Genomic DNA, 22720 nt, shown 5'->3' with positions numbered 1-22720 from the left:
ATTCGGCGTGCCCTGATTCGGCATTCTTTTATGTTATTAAGGTTTGACGAAGGGCTCACTTGGTATTTCGTATTCAACTGCCGTGGCGACGAGCTTTGAAAATAGCCAATAACGAGCTGTCAACCTCAATCACGTGGCGCCTTTAAACTTTCTTGTGTACCTTTTTACTGATTTTATTTTGTTTTTTTGGGAAAACTATGATATTACAGAATTTTTAACATAATATAGGAAAACACATAAGGAAACAGAAAACCAATTTTGAATTTTCATTGTGATACTGGAATGTCACTTAGATATTATCCTAATTGTGCGTAAATAGAATCTTGAAGAAACAAGCTTTATGTGTCGTAAAAATTGAAATTTGATGAAAATGTAAACCTACTAGCTATATAAAATCTTAGCTGAAAAACTTTTACAATAAATCTCTATTACAAAGAAGGACTCAAGACCCGCAGGACACTGCTAACGTCTATAAGTCACTTTTGAAGTCAGTGTAAACAAGGCTTACAATTTTATCGTCCCTTTAATAATTTAATTCCCCACGTCTGTAATCAAAATTCTGTTCATTATATTTTTTCTTCACATTACATTTCGTGTTCCGAACTCAGACGAAATTCTTAATTTCCTGTTTGTACTTGACTAATTAGTTAATTAATTATTAAGAAAACTTCTTAATAAGGTAAATTGATAGGATCTTTGGATACGAACAAGAATTGTAGTGAGCGTTCACACAAGTGGGAAACTTATAACTTCTTTAATTAAACGCTTTAATATAGAACAAATTCGATGTTATTAAGTCCACTAGAAATAATACATTGTACGTTAAAAGTGATCTACAGCACTTGAATTACATCCCTGGCTAAAGTTTGTCATAGAAAAGAGCGTCCCAAGTCAATGATTCAGGACTAAACCGTGTGCACTCCTCGAAACTTTTTCTATAAAGGCTCTAGATGTATTATGAGTCGATATTTTTCTGATAACAAGCAAAGTTTCGCCCCTCGCGAGGACTGGGATGTTTGTACTGTTGTTCGATGTCAACAACGATTTTCGGCTAAGCAATTAAAAATATTTACTTTCAGTGATCGTAGTCTCAACATTTGTTTGTAATTCGTGTAAATTATAGATAGTTTTATTTTGTGTAAAATTTTTTTTTGTTTCTACTTATAAGAAATTACGATGAAATATATTTATATATTAACAGATAAATAATCATAATTCATAAGAGAGCAGGGATTTAATGGAATCCGCTCTAATTATAAAAAGTAAACAGAATTATATGAAATAGGAAGCTTTGACAAAACTTTATCAATTAGCGAAAGCGCTGTTTTGGAATTATTTGTTATGTTTATAATTTATTTAATTAAAAACATTGCCTTTTAATTAATACGATGCTTCAAGTTGACGACATGGTCCTGTCAAATTGCTTCAGATTAATTTTGATTCATTTTGCGTAGCTCCCACCTGTTTTCAATTTAATTACGTTGGAGTTCGCTTTCTAAGTAGCTATCTCATTTCACATGATTCCTTGACTAGGGCACGCTAATTAAATTCTTTATAAGGCCAATAATAATCCTAGTGATCACATTTAATTAGAACCAATATGACAATGACAGTGTTATTTTAGTAAAAAAGTAATTTCACATTTTTTTAGTTTAATAACACGTAAAAGAAGCCGACTTTGATGAAGTCTGTGAAGTAAATTAAATAAAAGCGTTAGACTGAAAGTAATAAAGTTATAATGATAGTGACAATTCTCTTATAAAATATAATCTTTAAAACATACTATAATTTATTTAATGAGCTCATTGGAATTATTCTGTTTATGATCCTAAAATAGTTATTTAATACGTAATTACTAATTAGTCATAGCTCAATTGAATCTAGACTCTAGATAATGTTTAATACCAAGGAAAATTTTAACTTCGTAAAATTTTGCAATAAAATTAAAATGGCAATGTACTGGCCGCTGCGTTGTTGGACTTTATCAGATAAAAAAGAAGTGATCAAGTAAAAAGTTGAATTTTTGTTTAATGAATTAAACATTCATCCTATTCTATCCGCAAAAATGATAAAGTAAAATCGTTTTCTAGCACTGACACAGTTTACAGTAACAGCACAGAGGTTTAACCTAAATTATTAATGGAGGCTTGCTATGGTTTAACGCTCACATATAGAGGGTCGATTCCGACCCACGTCACGTTCTCCGACACAATTTGTGTGGCTCTGTGATGTAGTGCTATAATCTCTGTGAAAATTATACTATTTTACGCGTTATATCTCAGAATCGTACGAATATATTGTTTGCACACTAAAGTTAAATGCCTCAATCCCCTAACTTCTCTAATCTGAAATATGTATCTTTGTTAGTCTGCGACGTGACAAGACATGTTAACATTTTGTGCGAACATAATGAAATGTGAATCCAATTTAATGACTTTCATCATCATCATCATCATCAGCCCATATACGTTCCCACTGCTGGGACACGGGCCTCCTATGAGGGTACAGGCCATAATCCACCGCGCTGGCCAAGTGCGTGTTGGCGGATGACACATGTCGTCGAACTTTTTTTAATTCTTCGACATGTCGGTTTCCTCACGATGTTTTCCTTCACCGTTCGAGCAGTGGTGATGTTACAACATGCGCAGATAAATTGAAAAATCAATTTATTTCTTGCGCGCTCGCCTGGTCTCGAACCCCGGACTTATCGATTCGAAGTCCGAGGTCTCACCACTGAGCCACCACTGCAATGACTTTATAATTCTGTAATTCTTATTATCTTAGTTGGACTGTAGTCGGCATTTTATTATATTTTTCTCTATGAAGATAGAATATTCCACTAATAAAACAGTTACACATGAGCTGTGTATTAAATAAGCTTAGTTATACACTTCAAGGTTCAATGATAAAAACACACAAACACGATAGGAAAATAAATCTAACAAGTTCTTAAAAAAACAATACGCTGTACTTTCGCTTTATTAAATGTTGCAAATGTTTTGCAACTATCTTCGGAACTCTATTGGCAAGCGCTGCGAAAAAACTTCGTTGCACCGTAACAGAAGTATTTCTAGATATTTTGCAGAAAGAGAAAATTGTCACTGTTTTATTGCTTCGTAACTTTGTGCAAAGTGTCCCAATGCCCGCTGAATGTTACTCAGTCCTTCATAATATCTTGGCACGGCGATACTACGGTATTGTCGCTTTGTGAAACTTTACAGAGACGTCTAGGTAGCACTGTGGAATCATGCTTCCTTCCTGCACCAGTAAGACTAACTTTTTGTTATATTTGTCGGTTTGTTGTCGTCTGAATAGAGAATCGGTTACAATAGGGGTCTTACGAGGCAAATTTCTATTGCGGCAGATGCAAGCAGGTGTAAATAGTGAAATCGTCTGTTATTTTATTCATGAAGTTCACGAAAGCATTGAACTGATGGCGGTCTGATCGCGTTCATGTCAAATAAGTCAAATACAAAGAATGTGGAAATAAAAAGTATTTTGCGCTGATGCTTTATGATTGCTGGCTGCTGATTAATTAGTCTTATTTGCTTTTGGCGTAGCGGTAAAATTACGTTTTTTTTTTCTGTATATAAAACAACGGAATCCTAATTTGACCCTTACCCATTACAAATTGTGATTTATAAGTTACAACACATTAACACACTAACCCTCTGTATGTACCAAACTTTGACCCTTTTCAAATTTGACCCATCCTCAAATTAGATACGTCAGGTTCCTTTAATTGCGGCTGTTCTTTGATCTTTACACAGTTTTCAGATTTTAAATCTGTATGAAATATAATAGTTAGACCGTTAAAAGTTACATAAATAATTTCGATTACATTTTAGTTTGGCTATTGGCTGTTTTCAGTTGTTTAAAAATGTATAGGTAAGTTGCGTTGTAGCACTGTAATTTATTAATTAATGTATCAATTATGATACGAAATTGAATACTTAAAAAAATACAATAATCAAGTATATTTGTGTGTATGTCGAGACTAGAATATAAATAATCACACGACTAGCAAAATAATGATTATAATACTAAAGCTGAAAAAAATTATAGTTATTCTGTTACTGGTTGCGCCGCTTGGGACAACAAAAATGGGAAAATAAAGGAAATGAACAAGAGAATTGTTTAAGAAACGAAACAATAAAATATTGCACCAGCGCAATTAAGCTCAGCGTGAGGGATGAAGCAAAAAAGCCAAAGCATTTAATTTCACATTTTAAATAAGTTGTTTTCATAACTGTAATAAATTTCACTCAAGGATCGTTTCCTGTTCACTCAAGTTAATTGAAATTCCAAGCAATCACATTTTTTTCCTTAGTTAAACAGAAGAAACTAGCTTTCATGATTCGAATGAAGTGCCTTCTTGCGATTTATAATATTAAATACGCCACTGCGCCGAGTAAAATGACATAAAACTCCAATGCTTTAATGTGTCGAATTACGATTTGTTGGCTGTTAATTTACCTACATAGTACCTACGTAGGTATGTGTTAATTAGTTATTAGCTATGTTTGTCTACTGATTAGTTTTATTACAGGTGCACCACAAAATTTACATTTACAAGGTTATATTGTAGTTTCTCCTCTGAAAGCTTTCATCTTCCTTTGGGGCTTAATTTGTAAACAGATTTTGAAGCGTGATCGTTCCAACGAAAAATATCACATTACGCCATGAAATGACTGGTGTAGTGTTCAAAAATTCACTTTGTAAATGAAAACATGACCTAGTTGCATACATTGAGTATCTGGTTACCGCACATGCTTTAGGGTTGCCATGACTTTTTTCGAATTTATTTTCAGCATCTGATGAATCAATGATTTTTTTATACGCATTCTAACATACAAACAATTTATTGAAAGTTATTAGAATATACGAGTATTATGTATTTTTTATAGTTCTACGTAGAAAGTTAAATATAATTTGGAAACAATGCATAAAACTGCAAAAAATAAACAAATGTAGATGTAATGCAAAATTTTAAAAAAGATCAAAACAATTAAATTACTGTTTTATACTAATTAACAATATAATTAATTATGTTCAAATTACACTTTAATGTCCACTTGGCAACCCTAGCTCGAGTGACGGGACACATCGTTGGCCGATGTCCAGTGTGTCAACTTGTTCCTCCAATCGTGGGACTGGCTGGCCACTTGGGACAATGCTACAGTTCTGTATCAACTTGCTATGAATCCAATTACTTAGCAGTGTATCCTTTCAAAGACACCTAGATTGATTCTATCTTAGCTTTGGTGAATGTGCATGGGACCGGTCCTCAGACGTGATTAAATGAACCTCTGATGTAGCGTAGTGCAACTCACTTATAAAGGATGTCAATTACCGTAGTGTAATGAATACTCAAGGTCTTAAATCTATACGTAACGAGTATGAAGCTGAAGAGCTTGGTTTATTTGCTTATAGCAGACGAAGTTGAATTTAACTATTCCTATAATATTTGGCATGTGATATGATGTTATGCATATATGTATTTTGCTAACCAACAAGGTATTTTATCATATCTAAAAGTTGTGCGTGGTTCATAACGAGTTCATAATGAGTAAAGTTCACGTTTTTAACAGACAAGATGGATATTCGCTTACATCAAGTATAAAATACGCGTATTGATAGTAAGCTTGCTATTCAAAATTACGTAAAGATTCGGTAATAAATTCGATTACATTATTAAGGGATGATAAGCCGACTCACATTTTTTAAGGAAAGGAATATCGTGTTGAAAAGATTTTGGGATTCACAACTTGGGAGCGCTGTTTAGCACTCGAGGGAACAATCTAGCTATAAGCTATTAGAACTTCTACAGCCCCCGTCTAATCAAAATAATATTTATTATACATTGCGAAAGCTCGATGTTATGAAGTATGTAAAAACATCGTATATATTAAGCGTTCTTTGTCAAGAAAGCTGTAAATAAATTGAAGAGAGAAAATTAGTTCATAGCTCCTGACATTTATAAATATTTCACTTCAAATTATATCTCTTGTATTTCTCGCGAATTCTTACGAAGAGCTCCAACCGTGAACAATAAACTAGTTTTATGAAAGCAATAAGAGTGCTATTAAATTAGGCAATTGAGTGAACAATAACGTTTCACTCGTGTTTTAATTAAATTGAAAACGTTCATTCATCCCGCCTCCTACTCTGCTTGTACGGGCATTTATCTAAGGACAAAATTTTCTGCTAACAAAGGCCCCTCAGTCGGATTAAATTTCCGGCGAGGTCCACTTCAGACCTAGAATGCCCTTTATTACCCCGTTACAAAGAGCTCCAATGTTGCTCCAGAATATTAGAATCCCTCTCATTCATTTCCTCTTTGGTTCACTTTTGTCCACTTCGCAGGTACTCCTCGATGCTCCGTATAAATCTCGATTTAATTGCTATTTGAGTTCTGCTCAATTGTTGTATCCGAAACAATAACTCAGGCACGACGAGCGCTCACCAACAATTTGTATTTTGTACGTTCTGCATTAGCCAGAGCTTATTTAGCTCGTCGCTTACATTTCTTTACAAACAAATTCTAAACAAAATACTTGGCGTAGTTCGGTATTGCTATTCGCTTAGACAGTTCAATGTTAACTTCTTATTTCTGTATCTTTGGCTTATCGCGGAATTGAATGAGCTTGCATTGCATACGAACTAGGAAACGACAACTGCTTTTTATTGCAGTTGTTGGCGAAGTCCCAGCGAGGTATTCTGTAAGAGAAAGGACAATTATTATTAACTTAATATTAAACTCTATGTTAATAAAGAAAAATGTGACATACTGTCTGAAACAGAATATGAATTTTACTTTAGTAGGTAATTCGATACAATAATAAAAATCGATAATAAAATTTATATGCAAGAAGAGAGAAAAATCGAAACAAATAAAATACATAAGGGAAGAAATAAAGTAAGCAGTAGCATGCATCGCTCTCTGTAGTGCTTGTTCTTTGAGCCTAATGGTAGGAACGGAGCCGTGTAAGAGACGTTCACTTTGGTAAAAGATTGTTCTTAAAATTAAGGTACATGTTTTGAATTTAAAGTATTTGAATTTTATTGAATTCGGTAAATATAAAATGACTCTACCGCAGAATTAGTGTGCAGTTTTAGTGAGACCGATGTCGCCAAGAATTTACAGTAAATATCAGTACTCCTACAAATAAATTTACATTAATGTTGAACAACTATTCATTTTCAATTGTACGCTTTACACGTAAAATCAAACGTAACCGATATGCCGATATGTTCTGTTGTTATAAAGGATAACAACAGAACATATCGGCATTAACAACTCCAATAAAAGGAGCATAATTAAGCAATTCACAATTGCTATCTTCATAAAGGCCCTCAAAGCATAAAAATCCCCTTTACAAACACATTCGGAATTCAAATTTCCTGACTCAAAAACCGTCATACTGTCAGTACTAATGAACAGCTTGTAAGGCTGACAGCGCTTGTCGCAATTCACGAAGGTTGTAGCTGAGCAATCATTGATCTTTTGCCAATCCTTTATGATGGTATGGAACTGTGGAACAATGGAATGGGGGTTTTAATGGTTATAATGATTGTGATGTTGAAATGGAGTGAAAGTCACGTTACAAGTTGCAGTACAGATTTGAACATTTGGCTACAGGACCATGTAAAAGAACATAATAAAACGAATAAAAATTTATTTTATGTTGACTTCATACTCTCATATATCTGTAAAAAAACAAGATCATTCGAATTTAAACATTGTACAAAAACAGAATTTCAGTTAAATATACATTGCATACGAATTAACTCAACATAAAATATTTTTAGTGTGGAAACTCGTGGAAGTCCTCCCAAAGGATAGCTAAAAATGTCGGCGCTGTATATACTGATCTCGCATTGTGTTTACGTCATATATATCCATGCGATTTTAAAGCAATGTTATAGAATACTCTTTAAATAATTGTGTAGTTTTTTGAAAATATCCAAATGTAAACATTGTTTTAAAAATTCCCGTGCCCACCAGGTTGTCTGGAAGAGATCGCTGTCTGAGCAATAATGCCGCCTGTTGTGCTCTTTTATTAATTAATGTATTGTGTCCTTACTTGTACTTTTCTCTGTAGTGCATAATAAAGTATTTTTGTTTGTTTGTTTGTGCCCGTATTCTAATCGAATTATGTTATATCGAATTATCGAAATATGACTAATATTAGCGTGATCGTACTATTCGATCATATAAGGTACGTTTCATTTTTTTATCTGAAAACATCGGATCACATAAATTGCTAGGAGGTCCTAGATATTATAATTACTAAGGTAAGTATATTTCTCGTAGCAGTAATCTCGTAGTAGTCAATCAACGTAGCAACGTAGCGTAGTATATTTTTTGTCAACGTAACATAGCAATAGTATGCCCTCTATTATTTAAAAACCATGACAATATTTCATGCTATCAATTATAATTCATCACATTACAATGCAGCACTTGCAAAAAGTAACGTGTCATTTAAATGTACGTAAATATTTAAAACTAACAATTTCTTTGCATTATTTTTACCTACTCGTCTAATGCCAACTGTGATCTTGAATTTTTAAATATAGTGGTCACCACACTTGGGAAATCTGTATACAATCGTGCAGTGAGGCGGGCAAATTGAGAACTTAACGTATTTTATAACATTCTGGTACAATCACAACTCCTTCGAGGATATTTTATGATATTTTTATTAGGTTACTGGCTTGAATGTCGTATTATTGTACCCAATACTGTTACGTGTACTAAAACACTGATTATGGGAGGTCGTATTTAATTTTATTCGAGTTTAATATGTAAATAACCTTATAATATTATAACTGTTGCACGAATGAAACAAATTAATAAATACTTCCGCCATAAGCAATTTCTTAACATTGAACACTATACAGCGGCACTTTATGAAACTTTCAATATAGAAGTTGTTTTCAAGAGAAGAAATAAAATCACTTGAAAATGTTTTATATTTAAGACTTCCGATTCGCTTCTGAATATGGAATCTCAAATACCAATTAATATCGCAAGATCGCGTCGTCTACGTCGATACAATAACATTTCGAACAATGGATCTCGTTACAATTGTCTTTATATCAAAGAATAGTCGACTTAAACAGAACCTACATTTTCCTGACAAGAAAGGATGGAGACCAGGTACGGGAAGTAAAAAGCCGTTGGCGAGACTCGTAGCTGGGAAGCGGGCTCCGACAATGATGGATTAATGGACCACTCCCTTTCACAATTTAAACTGCAATAAAAGTCGTGCCCTCATAGAATAGTACATGAACACGAAACTATTCTAATCATATTGTACAATGTACATTGTTTTGCACAGTTGGAACTGTTACGTGTTTTGAGGTTGGACAGCGCAATGAACTTACATAATTGTGGTTTAATAAAACCTTGGAACCCATTTAATATACTAATACACCAGATTAATAACTATTAAATAGTGATTTCGTAAAGAGAACGTTTTTATATATGTAAAAAATTAGACATTTGTTACAAGAACGAAAGAAATACAGTGTTCACCTGCTTATTTCGCATACACTACAAAAATATAACTCTATAACTGATACAATTAAGCTATTAAACAACGCGCTTACATTTGCCAAACCAGTCAGAATTAGTACGAGTGGCAACATATGTTTTATCTTGAATGTTTTTGCTGACCGTACAGAATACACCTGCTTTAGGTGCACATAAATCGGAACAGTTTTTCCGAGCCGGACGTCTCGACAATGTATAGCCATTAAGAAGCGAAAGAAATAGTGAACGCTGTCCAGCAATTGTTTTTAAACAGCCGTTCTTGTACACTTAACATAAATTACATCTTATTTTATTCAACTCGTTTAGCTGTATTTGTTCTCATATGTGAATTGGCGATGCAATGAAAGCTTTGCCTTTTTAATGGCACATTTGGATTATTGGAATTTGGAGCACTAGTTGTTGTTCGACTTTGTTCGTGTTAGTATTTCAAGTTACGCCCCAATTTCACTCTTTTCAATATTGTTTTCTATTCTATGCGCCTTTTTAGTTTCTTTATTGATGTACTCTTGCCTAATTTATTATTTCTTTTCAGGTAATATTCCAATCCAGCAAACAGTCGAGGAAATTTAACTTTACGGTAATTATAACCATCATCGTTAAGGAGATTGAGAGCAACGTAGAGAAGAGATGCGTAGAAAAAAACATTCGCATTTTTGTAACAGTCCTTTACAAAAATGCGAATGTTTTTTTCTACATTTTAGTACCTACAAATGAAGAAAGTTTATATTATTGACAGTCGTTAGAAACAAACATTAATTTTTATTACTAATCAATTGCAAACTACTTTCATATTTTTCTTACAAACTATAACAGTTTTCGATATCCACAGAATCTATTGACCGATATTAAAGCCAGCCAGTTTCGCACAGCGCGTGAGGAATATAAACAAAAGGCGAAATTCAAAAAGAAAATAAACGTGCTCTGGAAAATAAAAGAGCGGATGTCAGAAGCACGGACACAACGCAACTTTTGCGGTTCACTTTAGCTGGCAACACTTGAAACAAATACACAATTCAATTTAGAAATTATCGCCTCTTATTTGCGAAGTTCGGTTTATATTGGTAAATAGTTGAGACTGCTTATAACACAAGTTCTGTTTACTTTAAAATTAGACGATTCAATTGTTGAAGTTAAATTTATCGGTTTGTTCTACTCTGCCAATGGTTTGTTACCCGGTGTGGATTTATCTATATTTTATAAATTTTAAAAATTTACCTCTCTTTCCAAAGTAAATATTATCAAATCTTAATAATATTCAAAACTACATAATATCAAAGAAGCAAAATTTAAATAACTTTTAATGCCATTGAAAAGATCAAAAACCACTAAAAGACACACAAGTCGTTAAAAATACTACCTAACAGAAAATCTAGAACGTTTTCATCCATATCCAAATCTCCTTCCGAACAAAAAGCATTTCAATGAGACACGAATCTATAAAATATTGCGACCTACTTATGTCCAAAGCAGAAATTCGCTTTTGTGAAATAATTTTCAAAGAGCAGGGTTCGATACCGCGCCCGTGTGAATGGACGCGAAATTCGCCTCTGTTGAGAATTTGTAGTCTTTGGATTTCCTCACAGACCTTCAAGTGCAAATAATTTCGAAATGGGATATAAACGTCCAATGTGGATCTCGTGGATAAATATACGGAAGCCTTAGATAAATATTGCTTTGAACGTTTAAAAAACTCTGCGTTCCCAACATAGCTAACTTATTTTTTATTACAATAGGATAGTGATATTATAATTATTCTGTTGATATTATTATAAAATCTGGTGCTTAGGTTATTGACGTAATCGTTCGTTGATAAACTTCAATTTATACATTACACATAAGATTACGCATTAATTCTGTGCATTAATTATTTTTTTTTAATCACAAATAAATATATTGAACTTAAATTAAAACCAACCTATTATATATTTTTGTTCGACCTAGAAAAAAATTAAATACCGGCGTTCCACGTTGAATGCTTAAAGCAATATATTTTCGTGATTTCATGTACCGTAGAGGTCAGACTCATACAGGCATCCCTTAAAAATATACGACCCTTGTAAAATTCCCAACCACTTACATAGGCTAAACGACTCTGCCCACACATGGCTCACGATTAAAACTTGGGATCTACCGGCCACTTGTCTCATTCAGAATATAACCATTACTTTATTTTTCTTGAATATTGAAGTTATTTAAATTAATATTTATCTACCTACTATTTTGGCTTAGATACAAAAAGGAATTTCAAATCAAACTATGTTTAATATCAATGAAAGTTCTACATACCTATAGCTAAATGATCAGATTGATATAACAAATTTAATTATTTTATTTAATTATTAATATAGTATTTGTAGAGGTTCCCGTTACACTTAATTTATAGAACTATACTTAAAAGACACAATCATTGGTCGTTCCTCTTAATTGGCTTGCAGAAACAAAATCAAATTAGCTTCGCACACCGAAATTGAAACTCCATTGAAGCCGTCTAGCTTGCGTTATAGATATCACCTATAGCTAAAACAGTAAAGAGAACTTCCCAATACACTCTCTACGCCGGTATTCCATCATCGCTTTTGAATACCTCAGCCTGTGACAGGGCAGAAGGGTCCCTCTCGGTCCCATGGGCACGTCTTACAACCAGAGTCTATTCATTTACCTACATTTCAAGGCTGTGGTAATTGAATGGGACGTAGAGACGGCTCATTCGGGTGGAAATGATATCGAAGTATATTGTGACATGATTAAATTGAGTTTCTATGTTTTTTCCTTTGAAAATAGGAGCTACATAACCGAATTCGTATTTAATACGAAATTTATAAATTATAGAGCCAATCTCTTCTAATATCCTTTAAAGTTATTCTTTGATATAACAGAAAAAAAACATTCAAATATAAACCTGTATTAACTTTATAATTTGACGACGCAGGGTCTTTATTGCCAGGACCGATATTATTAAAAAGTACACGGAGTTTCCTCGACGATTTGAACGTTCTATATATAGTATAAATCGAATAAAGCGTTATTAAATTTGTCGTTTGGCGTTCACTCGCGAGCGCACAGCCGAGGGGCTCTCATCTGCTTAATGTAGCGGAACTACACGCAACTCCGTAAACCCAAATCCGGACTGGCCACTTTCAAGAAAATATTTCTTATTCTCTGAAATGGCCAAGAAACTGTTTATGCTCATTTTTAACTCTTTGTAACGATTTCCTTTGAGTATCGCACAAAGGGACGCTGCGATAGCGGGATTGTTCCACCAAGTACTAGTTTATACTAATTAAATTGTAGTGTCAAAGCTTTGAGGGTTTGCAACGATCGCGATCAATATTCTAGACATGTTTTAGCAGGAAATAGATCGAAAGGATTCTGAAATCAATAAGAGTAGGTATACAGTTAATTATAATATTGCTTGTAGAAATGTTACATTTTGGTATTTATTTTATTACACAATATATGTGACCAGGCCTTCATCTCAGTTAAATTTTAATTAATAGAGCTATCTTGTTTTACAAAATATAAGAAATATAGAACATTAACAAACTTTCACAATATTTCAATATAAAAAAGTATAGAACAACCTGTTTCACCCTGTCACAGATGCGCTATACTACTTAGCCATTTGTTTGGTATACTCTGTATTTGATAAAGTTATTTCTGTATAGTCTGTGCAGCGGTAGACGCATTCAGGGAAGAACCCTCAGTGAATAAACACGTAAACTCTCTTAGTGATGTCTCTGTTTGTATACCGACTCAGGCAAACTTCCCGTGCAAAGATGTTTCTAAACTGTGGTATTAAGTTAATATAATTATTTCCCTTTAAAGTATTTAGCTTGTTAGGTGATGATTAAAAGATGAATTTGATAGTTAAAGTATTTACTACTATTGGAATGAGCGTCCATGCTTGAAAGAAAATTGTAACAAGCCTCCTTTTTAGCCTATGGTGGGTTCTTTCTAAGTAAATAAAATATAGGAAACACAATATATTGTCCATAAAAAGGATCAGTGAAACATTATAGGTGAAATGTAAACATATACCCCATACCCCACAGCGTCACAGAGATTGACTGTACTGTTCTCTGAGCTATAATCCACAAATATTATTTAAAAACAAAAATGATTTACCGTTCACTCCTAAAACCTTTTGGCAGTATTCCAATTGAATATCGCCCGAAATTTAATAATAAAATATTTCTATGTTTGGTCTGCGATCGTTGTTTATTAAAAATCACTTAGCAACATGCCAGAACGCCCACATCGCTTCGAAAGAGATTAAATATAACAAAACATCATATTTTCCCTTTATTTACAAATCCCAGAACTTACTTAATATTATATTAAAGTAGATGTTTCCCTCACAAATTATAAGAATAGCAAGGTTAAATAAACGTATGTCATATTGGATAAATATTGTTGAGAGAAAATATATATATGTGCCCTTACATGAATGTGCTTTGGATGAATTTCAAGAAAGATTCGGTAAGCCGGCTGAAGGTTTATGGTATAAAAATCATATTCCGTTCAATTTATTGTTAGTTTTAAAATTACTTTAAAAGTGTTCTGTTGATAATGAATGGATTAGGTATATGAACTTATAAGACAAATAATATTATGAGACAAATGTTCATAAATCTACTCAATGTACATTTGTTTTCTTTATATAACACACAATAATCCTTACAGTCCTAAATACATTACTTTGTGTGACTACACTATTTTAAATCCATACATTTACGTACATAAGTTATTTGTATTCTGTGGGCCTTAATTCAACTTTCGTATGCAAGGTAACAATTTCTGCATGAATAGCACTTAGAAATTTAAGACATTACCATTAGTTTAACTTTCCTGACATCCAATCACCGGCAGGAAATTTATTCATAAAACATTTCTTGACAATTCGATCAGTTAAGTTTCTTTGTTAGCGGATTTAACAGCACAAAAATAATAGTTAGTGAAGTGTTGAAGCTTCTATTTATTACGTCATTTTTATAAACTCTCTTTCTTGCTTGTCTGCTCAGGTGAAATCGATTTTAAACTATGTACAGCTTAAGAGACTGAAATTCTGAAGATTGCATTTTAAATTAATATTATACCTACTTTAAAAGAAAACGAGTCAATAATATTCACTTTTATTTTCCTTTGATAGTGATAACTTAAATTTTGTTTAAGATTTTTTTTATACATTGGTTTCGGTTAACAAAATAGCTTTTTTGGAAAACCGCCAGTTAAATTATAACCTAATAGCATATTTCTCATTTGCGGATGTGTGTACGTTGCTGAGTAAATATCAAAACGAGGAACGGACAACCCTCAGTGTTTAATTTTATTCCATTCCGATCGTAGCCGGACGAATCTGTTCGTTTTATGAAAACTGTGTATTTCATAAAGTTACAGCAGTGCACTGTTGTATAAACAAACATGAACATTACACGTCAAAGCGATATCTTGTTTACATTGATACGTATATATCGCGGTATAAAATTCGTGAATCGTTTTTATTTTCCCTCTCTAAAAGCCGAAATATGGTTTCAAAAAAGACGATTTATAGACAAATTGAATGAAAACGTTCGTATAGTAACAAAGCTCCATATTATGTAGTCTGAACAAGAATTAGCTCGCTTCTAAACAGCTTTTTCGTGCAGTCGAACAATACAGAATACCAAACCGAATACCGAAAGGTAGCAATTTTCCACAGAATAGTTTGTGAAATTCAAGTTTTTAAATAGAAATTTTGTTGGTTATTACGGAAAAATATAAAATGATTAAATAATAAATATGTGTATAACCCATAATTGGTGTCTTATAGTATTAAATCGCACCAGAAGTGCAGTTGCACAAATCATTTTAAAGGCTTCATTTTCATTAAAAACCTTTTGTACAGAATTTAAAAGGTATAGAGTGAAATGAGTATATCCAACATGTATCGATTCATTTTCTATTATTTTAGCGCGTCTAGCCCCGGAGGCTCATTTTCAGCCTCGCTTTGTTGTCACCCGCTAAAGTACGTCAAAAACAATTTACATTTTTTATTACGAGAACAACGAAACCTAATAATGTGAACTTTTAACTTTTATAGCATCGGCTAATAACTATGTACATTAAAATCGTTATTTTGTTATTATACCAATAAAATAAATAATAGTGCTCTATAAAAGCAAAATAGAAATACAAACTTTGTAAATATAGTATGATTTGTTTTCATAATTGTTAATTCATCCATCGAGCAAACAAATAAACCATTTCATCAAATTAATTACTTATAGGTACATCACGTAAAAATAATAATATGGATTGAGCCATGACGCACCGAAATGTCATTTTAATCCATTTTCAATTAACTAAAACGACAACAAAGCTTTTCCAATGCTTTTGTTCGCGGCTAAATCCAACAAATTTTTGGTGTGTGGTTTTTGTTGTTATATAAACAAGCTATGTGCTTCACTATACATTCACATACGTTTCAATAGGTTTGATTGAATGATTGTATCGGGTTGAACCCTCTCACGTTGAATGGTGCCTAATCAAGCATGGATCAGTGTTTTGTCAGTCACACGACTGAATGAATCGTGGCCTGAGATACGCCGTAAGCCAATCTATTGGTGGTCTCATGTACCTATATGCTTCGTAAACAATATGTAATAGAATATTGACGTGCTAACCGATACTGTTAGGCTTTGTAGGCAAGAATGGTAGCTAGATTGAAAATTACATGAAAGGTTCCAAGAAAATTCATCACTGTTCAATATTCAATACCTTTTAAAGTAAAGCCATAATGTGAAAGCTGTAGTGTATGAATAATTTGTTTTTTATTTAATAAAATAGCACCTCATATTTTATATTTTGTAGCTTTGAGCTTCACTTACATCTACTATATTTAGTTCTATATTATCTGTATTCACTTCATTTGTTATAGACGTGGTTTCTAGTATAAACGAAATGGCCTAAAAGTTGGCTTGTCACACTTGTACAGAAATAATAAATTATTCAAAGTTTTGTTTCCTCTTGGATTTAATTTTCTTTGGGATATCGCAATTGAATAAAAAATTGCGTTACTTTTGTAACAATTTATTAGCGAAAGAAACAAGATTTTTTCCGTGTTCAGTAGGTACCACCTTTGTAACTTTTTAATTACATTATAATACTTTTTCAAAGGTTGACCTGTAAATTACAAGCCGTACAAAGTAAATGTTTCCTTGTGTATGTTACAGTAAATATTTCTGTTAAATCTACCATTGTATTCAATTCCTAGATTTAAAATATTTCACGTAACATACATATTATAAATACTGAGGCTTTCGGATAAATACCATAATGTTTTTCGTGCACAATATAACTTTTTACTAAAAGTAAAACAAGTATTAAGTATACCTCTCTTTGCCTAATTTTACCGATATATATATAATTTTTATCAAAAATAAATTCATTATCAGTATAATATAAATGAATACGTCTAATTCTGATTTTATCTTAAAAAAATTAAAAATTAAAAGATAAAGTTGTCACCTATCGTTAGTGCGACGCTTGAGTGCTAATTGGCGCTCTGTGGTGCTCGTCAACATTTTACTCAATAAAAATAAAAACTACATATAATAATAATATTAATCTCTATACGTCTATCTAGTGACTTATATAATTAGGTTAAGAGATTATATATGAAACTAGTTTACCGCCCGTGGCTTCGCCCGCTTTGTCTAAAACATAATAATTATATTCTAAATCCTTCTTGAATCACTCTATCTATTAAAAAAAAACAAAATCCGTTGCGTAGTTTTAAAGATTTAAACATGCAAAGGGACATTGGGACAGAGAAAGCGACTTTGTTTTATACTATGTAGTGAAGGAGTAGACAATTATAAGGATATTGTTGATAACCATTAGTGATTACCTATTACTATTTTACAACCGCAGTATAATAATTAGATATAGATTTTTAAATGCAAAATAAATGTATCTACTCTAACACAAAAACTCTAAAACCAAATGTCGAATCGAACGGATTAGCAAATGGATTGATTGTAGTTAACATAAAATTAGAAATCCTAAAACTATCGAAGCTTTTTGAAAATATACATTGAAATGTTCTTTATAAAGGCACGAAACATTTATAATATTACGTTTTAAACAAAGTAAAACACGGGCTTATACAAAGGCAAGTATCAAATTTGTCTTCAGAAATAACAAGTTCACAAACGGCCTGAGGCGGAGTAAAATCAAGAAATACATCGTCCTCGTTCCTCCGAACAAACTTAATCAAACAATTCTACGAAACATTAAATTTTAGTAACTGATTATAATTATTATTAAATTGTCATTTCAACACAGTTATTTCAGGCTTGTAGTTCGTAGAACCGCGTGGATATGGTTAACAGTTATAATATGTCTATCGTCTTTTGTTAAACTAGTATTACTATGCGTGTAAAGTTTGTTATTATCCATACTAATATTATAAATGCGAAAGTAACTCTGTCTGTCTGTCTGTTACTCAATCACGCCTAAACTACTGAACCAATTTTCATGAAATTTGGTATGGAGATATTTTGATACCCGAGAAAGGACGTAGGCTACTTTTTATCTCGGTAAAATGACGCAATCCCGGTAATCGCACGGGAACGGGAACTATGTGGGTTTTTCTTTGACTGCGCGGGCGATGCCGCGGGCGGAAACCTAGTAGTATATAAGGTTATTATTATATATATTTGTTCAATTTATTCAATATAATTAGCAACTCGTTTATTATTTTAACTTTATAGAGTCAAATAATCAATCATTTTTTTATTGCTCTATCACAGAGGTAGAGCTGTCTCGGTCAATATTTTGATTAGATTTTGGACCATATGCCACAACGTTTGCACCGGGGAAATCATCTCATCCTGAATATCACACATAAAGCATATTTACATTTCAATATCAAAAGACATCTATAAATACTTTTGTAAATTCTCTATTTCGCTTTCTTGGGTAGACTATTGAATATTGATTAGTTTTATAGATAAAGTTAATAGTCTTCCGATTTATTTCAATACCCTTGTACATGTTGTTTTAAATATAAAATACCTTAAAAAATTGATACCAATACTACAAATGATTTGTTACATATTGTACAACACACGTCTTAAAGTAATAGCGAAGGAGATTTAAGGAACGCGGAGCAACTTAAAGCGTCTCACACCTCGAACTGTCGAGATACTGGATTAATTAATATTCCCAGAGATTACTTCCTGGCATTTCCTTTGAAATCATGGATTGTACTTGTACATTGAAATAGAAAGATTATAACAAACGTGAAAGACGCGATTCTAAACCCTCATCTGTGTGAAATATACACAATTTAAAATACAAAACAAAACCATTTAAAAGTCAATTTTTTCTTACAATAAATATAAGAAGTTAATAACATAATTATTCTGATCAATCTTGAAAATGAATAAAAAACGAAAACACGAATAAGGGTCGATCTTGTAAACAATTTTCTGAGTGCACGATGAATTTACTTATGCCGCCGCACGAATTTACCTTACCTTGTACTCATAAATTACTCCCTCAAGTTTAAATAAAATGTGCTATCAGTGTTCTCATGAAAATAAAATATCTACCTACTTCTTACATAATATACATAATAATAAATCCTCATCATAAGTTCATATGTAACATGTACTTAACTAGTTACTTATGCAATTGCATATTTATGTTTATGCATAATTTAATCCAAATAAAAAAGGTTTTAATAAAAATATCAACTTGAATGTTAACTTCAGAATAGAGCTATAAAAGTGATAGAGTAAAAAGCAGGGAATATTTTTTCCTTCAATTGAGTTGATGGATAGCCCTACAAAAGTTTTATAGCCGTGTAATCTGTGCAAATTAAAACGATAGAAGTTACGCACATAAAATGTCACACGAACAAATTGCAATATAAAACTCGTGTCCTTTGAACGTAAATCGAAAGATTTCGTGAAATGATCGTAAAACTGAAGCCATTTCGATTGCTAAACTTTGTAAGGTGAGCCTGGAGTCATAAAACTAGGTATTATTTACGATGTGAGCTGCACAATATACCGCGGTTCTGGAAACTGGTAGCTGAAAGAGGAAACACCTGCAATTTAACTCACATACCGCGCCATTATTCTTGGAAATTTACTGGTAAGGGAGGAACAGTTTTCAAAATTTCATTAAAGCTTATCTTACAATTTTACACTTGCCATAGATAGAAATTTTCATTCACAGATTCCATGTTCTAAAAAATTTTTCAGTCATAAAAATTCAGTGAAATATACTTAAATAGTCAATGGATAAGATTAGTCAAGTGAAATCTTGAAAACGATACGACACAAGTTCAATTTTGAGTTACGCTTAACAATGCACGTGCTTGTAACAAAACTAGTGTATTTACCGAGTTCGAATCCAGAATGTAGAGCACCGGCACAACTTATGTTACTTCAAAGTACTGCCAAACCCGTTAGACATAGCTTCTGCAAGTCTAGGCACGTTGTAACCACAGTGTGGGGCTTAGAGGCGCCGACTCGCGCCAACTTATCCCCTTCATGATTAAATTTCCTAAGTTATGGTCACTCGAGTAACACTTTTTGCGGTCCCTCGACCGTCCTAAATTATTTATTGGTATGATAAGAAATATGTTGCGGGTAAAAAAGATTTCGTTCAAGCCAGCTCATAACTATCGACTGGTTAAAAGGTATAGAAGGGTTGCTATGGATTTCATTCGAATGAAGCCCTTCAAACTTGCTTTTTATTTGCGTCAGTGATATCGAATATCCTAGCTGTGCGATTTCCCGGTATTAAAACTTCGTTTGTCGAGTTTAGTGCAATTGAAAAGAAATAAATGCAGATCGACGTTTTAAAATGTTGTTTTTACTTATATTTTTACATAATCTTACATCAAGCAGAATGCGCCTTAAGGAAAATACATTTTTTCTCAACAATATTGGTAACGAATTACTCCTCTGAGGCCTGGATTGACAGATGGCCTGTCTTGATAATTGAGACGAATTCGAGTCTGTTTGTCTGCTCCGATAAATCTTTTTCTAGGTTTTGTCATTTCACAATCCTTACATCGTGAATACATCATTCATCCGAGCAATTAGGTACCTGGTAATTATTACTGGTTAACTACAGTGCACTAAGGCATTAATATAGGTTCAATTGAATTGATGAGCTGTAACTGTTACTAACCAAGACGTACCTTAAATAATCGGATAAGTCACTACGAGAATATTCAACATATTATTACACATGTTATTCTCATAGATTATTTAGTGTATTATGAGCGCTCAAAACTATTAAATACTTACTAACTTTACTAAGTTAGCCACGGCGAAGTTCACGCAGTAAAAATATGTATGTTATATAAACTGAAGCATGAAGTTTTAATTTAGGAAAGACAAGAACTTAATCCTTTAACAAATGTTATTTTCTATATTATACTGATAGCCAAATTGATTATAATACAATTCGCTTACAATAGGTACTACTACGAATAAATATATATTCAAGTAATATATTCACGACGATGCGATATCATATTTCTATCAGATCAATGGAGATTGGAGTTCCATAACTTTCTATGCCTAATACCTACTGTTGTGGTTAGCTTGATTCAACATACATGTACACAATATTCAATATCGTTTGGTTTAATAATATTTTTAACTGAACATTCTATTGCCAAATATAATAAAAGTAGAGTAAGCACCCTTTTCTTATTAATTTGAACAAGTGATAACTGCGTTAAAAACAACCGACTTCAAACTTGCACTTGCAAAATTTACAAATACCTACAGACAAAAATGCTCATAAAATAAAAACTACTGGGCCTATCCGAATAAAATTTTTATGGGACCAATTCGACACTATCCCGCATCGAACAAAAAAAGAATCACGTAAATCGGTTCAGAAACCTCGGAGTAATCGGTGTACATACATAAAAAAAAAAAATATACCGGCCGAATTGATAACCTCCTCCTTTTTTTGAAGTCGGTTAAAAACAAAGTCAGCAGATGTTACACAATTATGAGTAAAGTTTATACATAAAGTTTATTATTTATGAATCAAAATAAAGAACAAGTACAAAAAAGGGAATCATTGAAAGCTTCTCTTAACTGTAATGTTTTCATTCATATTACGAACATATGAAAAAAACAATAATACGTCTACAGAGACACACTCGAATCGTTTTCATTCAAAGTCTTATATACTCTAAAAGACAATGACTCAGTATAACTTATAACCAGGTTGCGATGTTTCGTAGAGGGTGTTCCTTTTATTATTCACAATATTAGGAGACTACTCATATAAAGTTATAACTTTCATCCATTTTGTCGCGTATAATACTTTGTATGTTAAGTGTCTTGACACATTTGCATACCACAAAGAGTATGAGATGTACTGAACAAGGTGTGACGTGTAAATGCGACAAAGTGTAATTCTAAATAATTTAAGACAATGGTACACTTTTCGCTGCTATAGCAATATCAAGTAACTTCTTTGTATAATATTGGAATAAAAGTAGTCATGAATATTTTCTCAAATAATTATTGTTGTATGTATACAATGTTTGAGTTACATACATGCATAGAGGTACATATACATACCAATAGACAGCTTCCTATCATCCTTCCTATCTATATAGTTGTATACGCTATACCTACAGGCAATCAAAAGAAGTTCGTCTCCCTAACATTTCATATAGAATTATGCTGAAAACTCACAATATATTTCACTGCATTGAAAGGCACAGATTACTTAATAATAACTACGTATTAATAAGTTATACAGATATATAAAATTCCAAAACATAGCATTGCATTTGAAATGCAACAACTAATATTAATAACGTTAAGTGAGTGTGTCTTGTCTGTGGATCTGACTTTAATTGTATCTGTGAATTGTTCTCCTAACTTAGAAATTTCTGAACTTGGAATTCAACAGTGGTTTTAGTTTAACTCGCAGATGGCTTTAGTTACAAAATAGGATTTATTACTTCGTTGCTTCGGCAGACAGAAAACCACCAGCCAATTTAACGAATTTTATAAAAAAAAAGTCGAGTAAAATTTTATTTGTATAGTTAGTAATTTTTGATTAAACCTTGCTAATGAGACGACAAGTTACATTTAAATATTTAAATCGATATAATAACTTATT

The 22720-nt window shown here is 32.5% G+C and overlaps 1 protein-coding gene across 6 annotated transcripts in view; it reads left to right on the top strand.

Annotated features, from left to right (window-relative positions):
* The window catches only part of LOC123699578, a 159789-nt gene that overhangs the window by 53382 nt on the left and 83687 nt on the right, over nucleotides 1-22720 (top strand). For 5 of the 6 annotated variants that reach the window (XM_045646559.1, XM_045646555.1, XM_045646556.1 and 2 more), the window contains exon 3: nucleotides 10095-10139. The exons of the other annotated variant lie outside the window; for it this stretch is intronic. In XM_045646559.1, the coding sequence (XP_045502515.1) occupies nucleotides 10095-10139 (45 nt within the window). The remainder of the gene's footprint in view (nucleotides 1-10094; nucleotides 10140-22720) is intronic. 6 annotated transcript variants of the gene reach the window in all.

The sequence above is a fragment of the Colias croceus genome, chromosome 18 (assembly GCF_905220415.1).
Source record: "Colias croceus chromosome 18, ilColCroc2.1".
NCBI lineage: Eukaryota > Metazoa > Arthropoda > Insecta > Lepidoptera > Pieridae > Colias > Colias croceus.
Note: the sequence above shows the minus strand (reverse complement) of the source record. Positions and strands in the feature narration are given on the sequence as shown.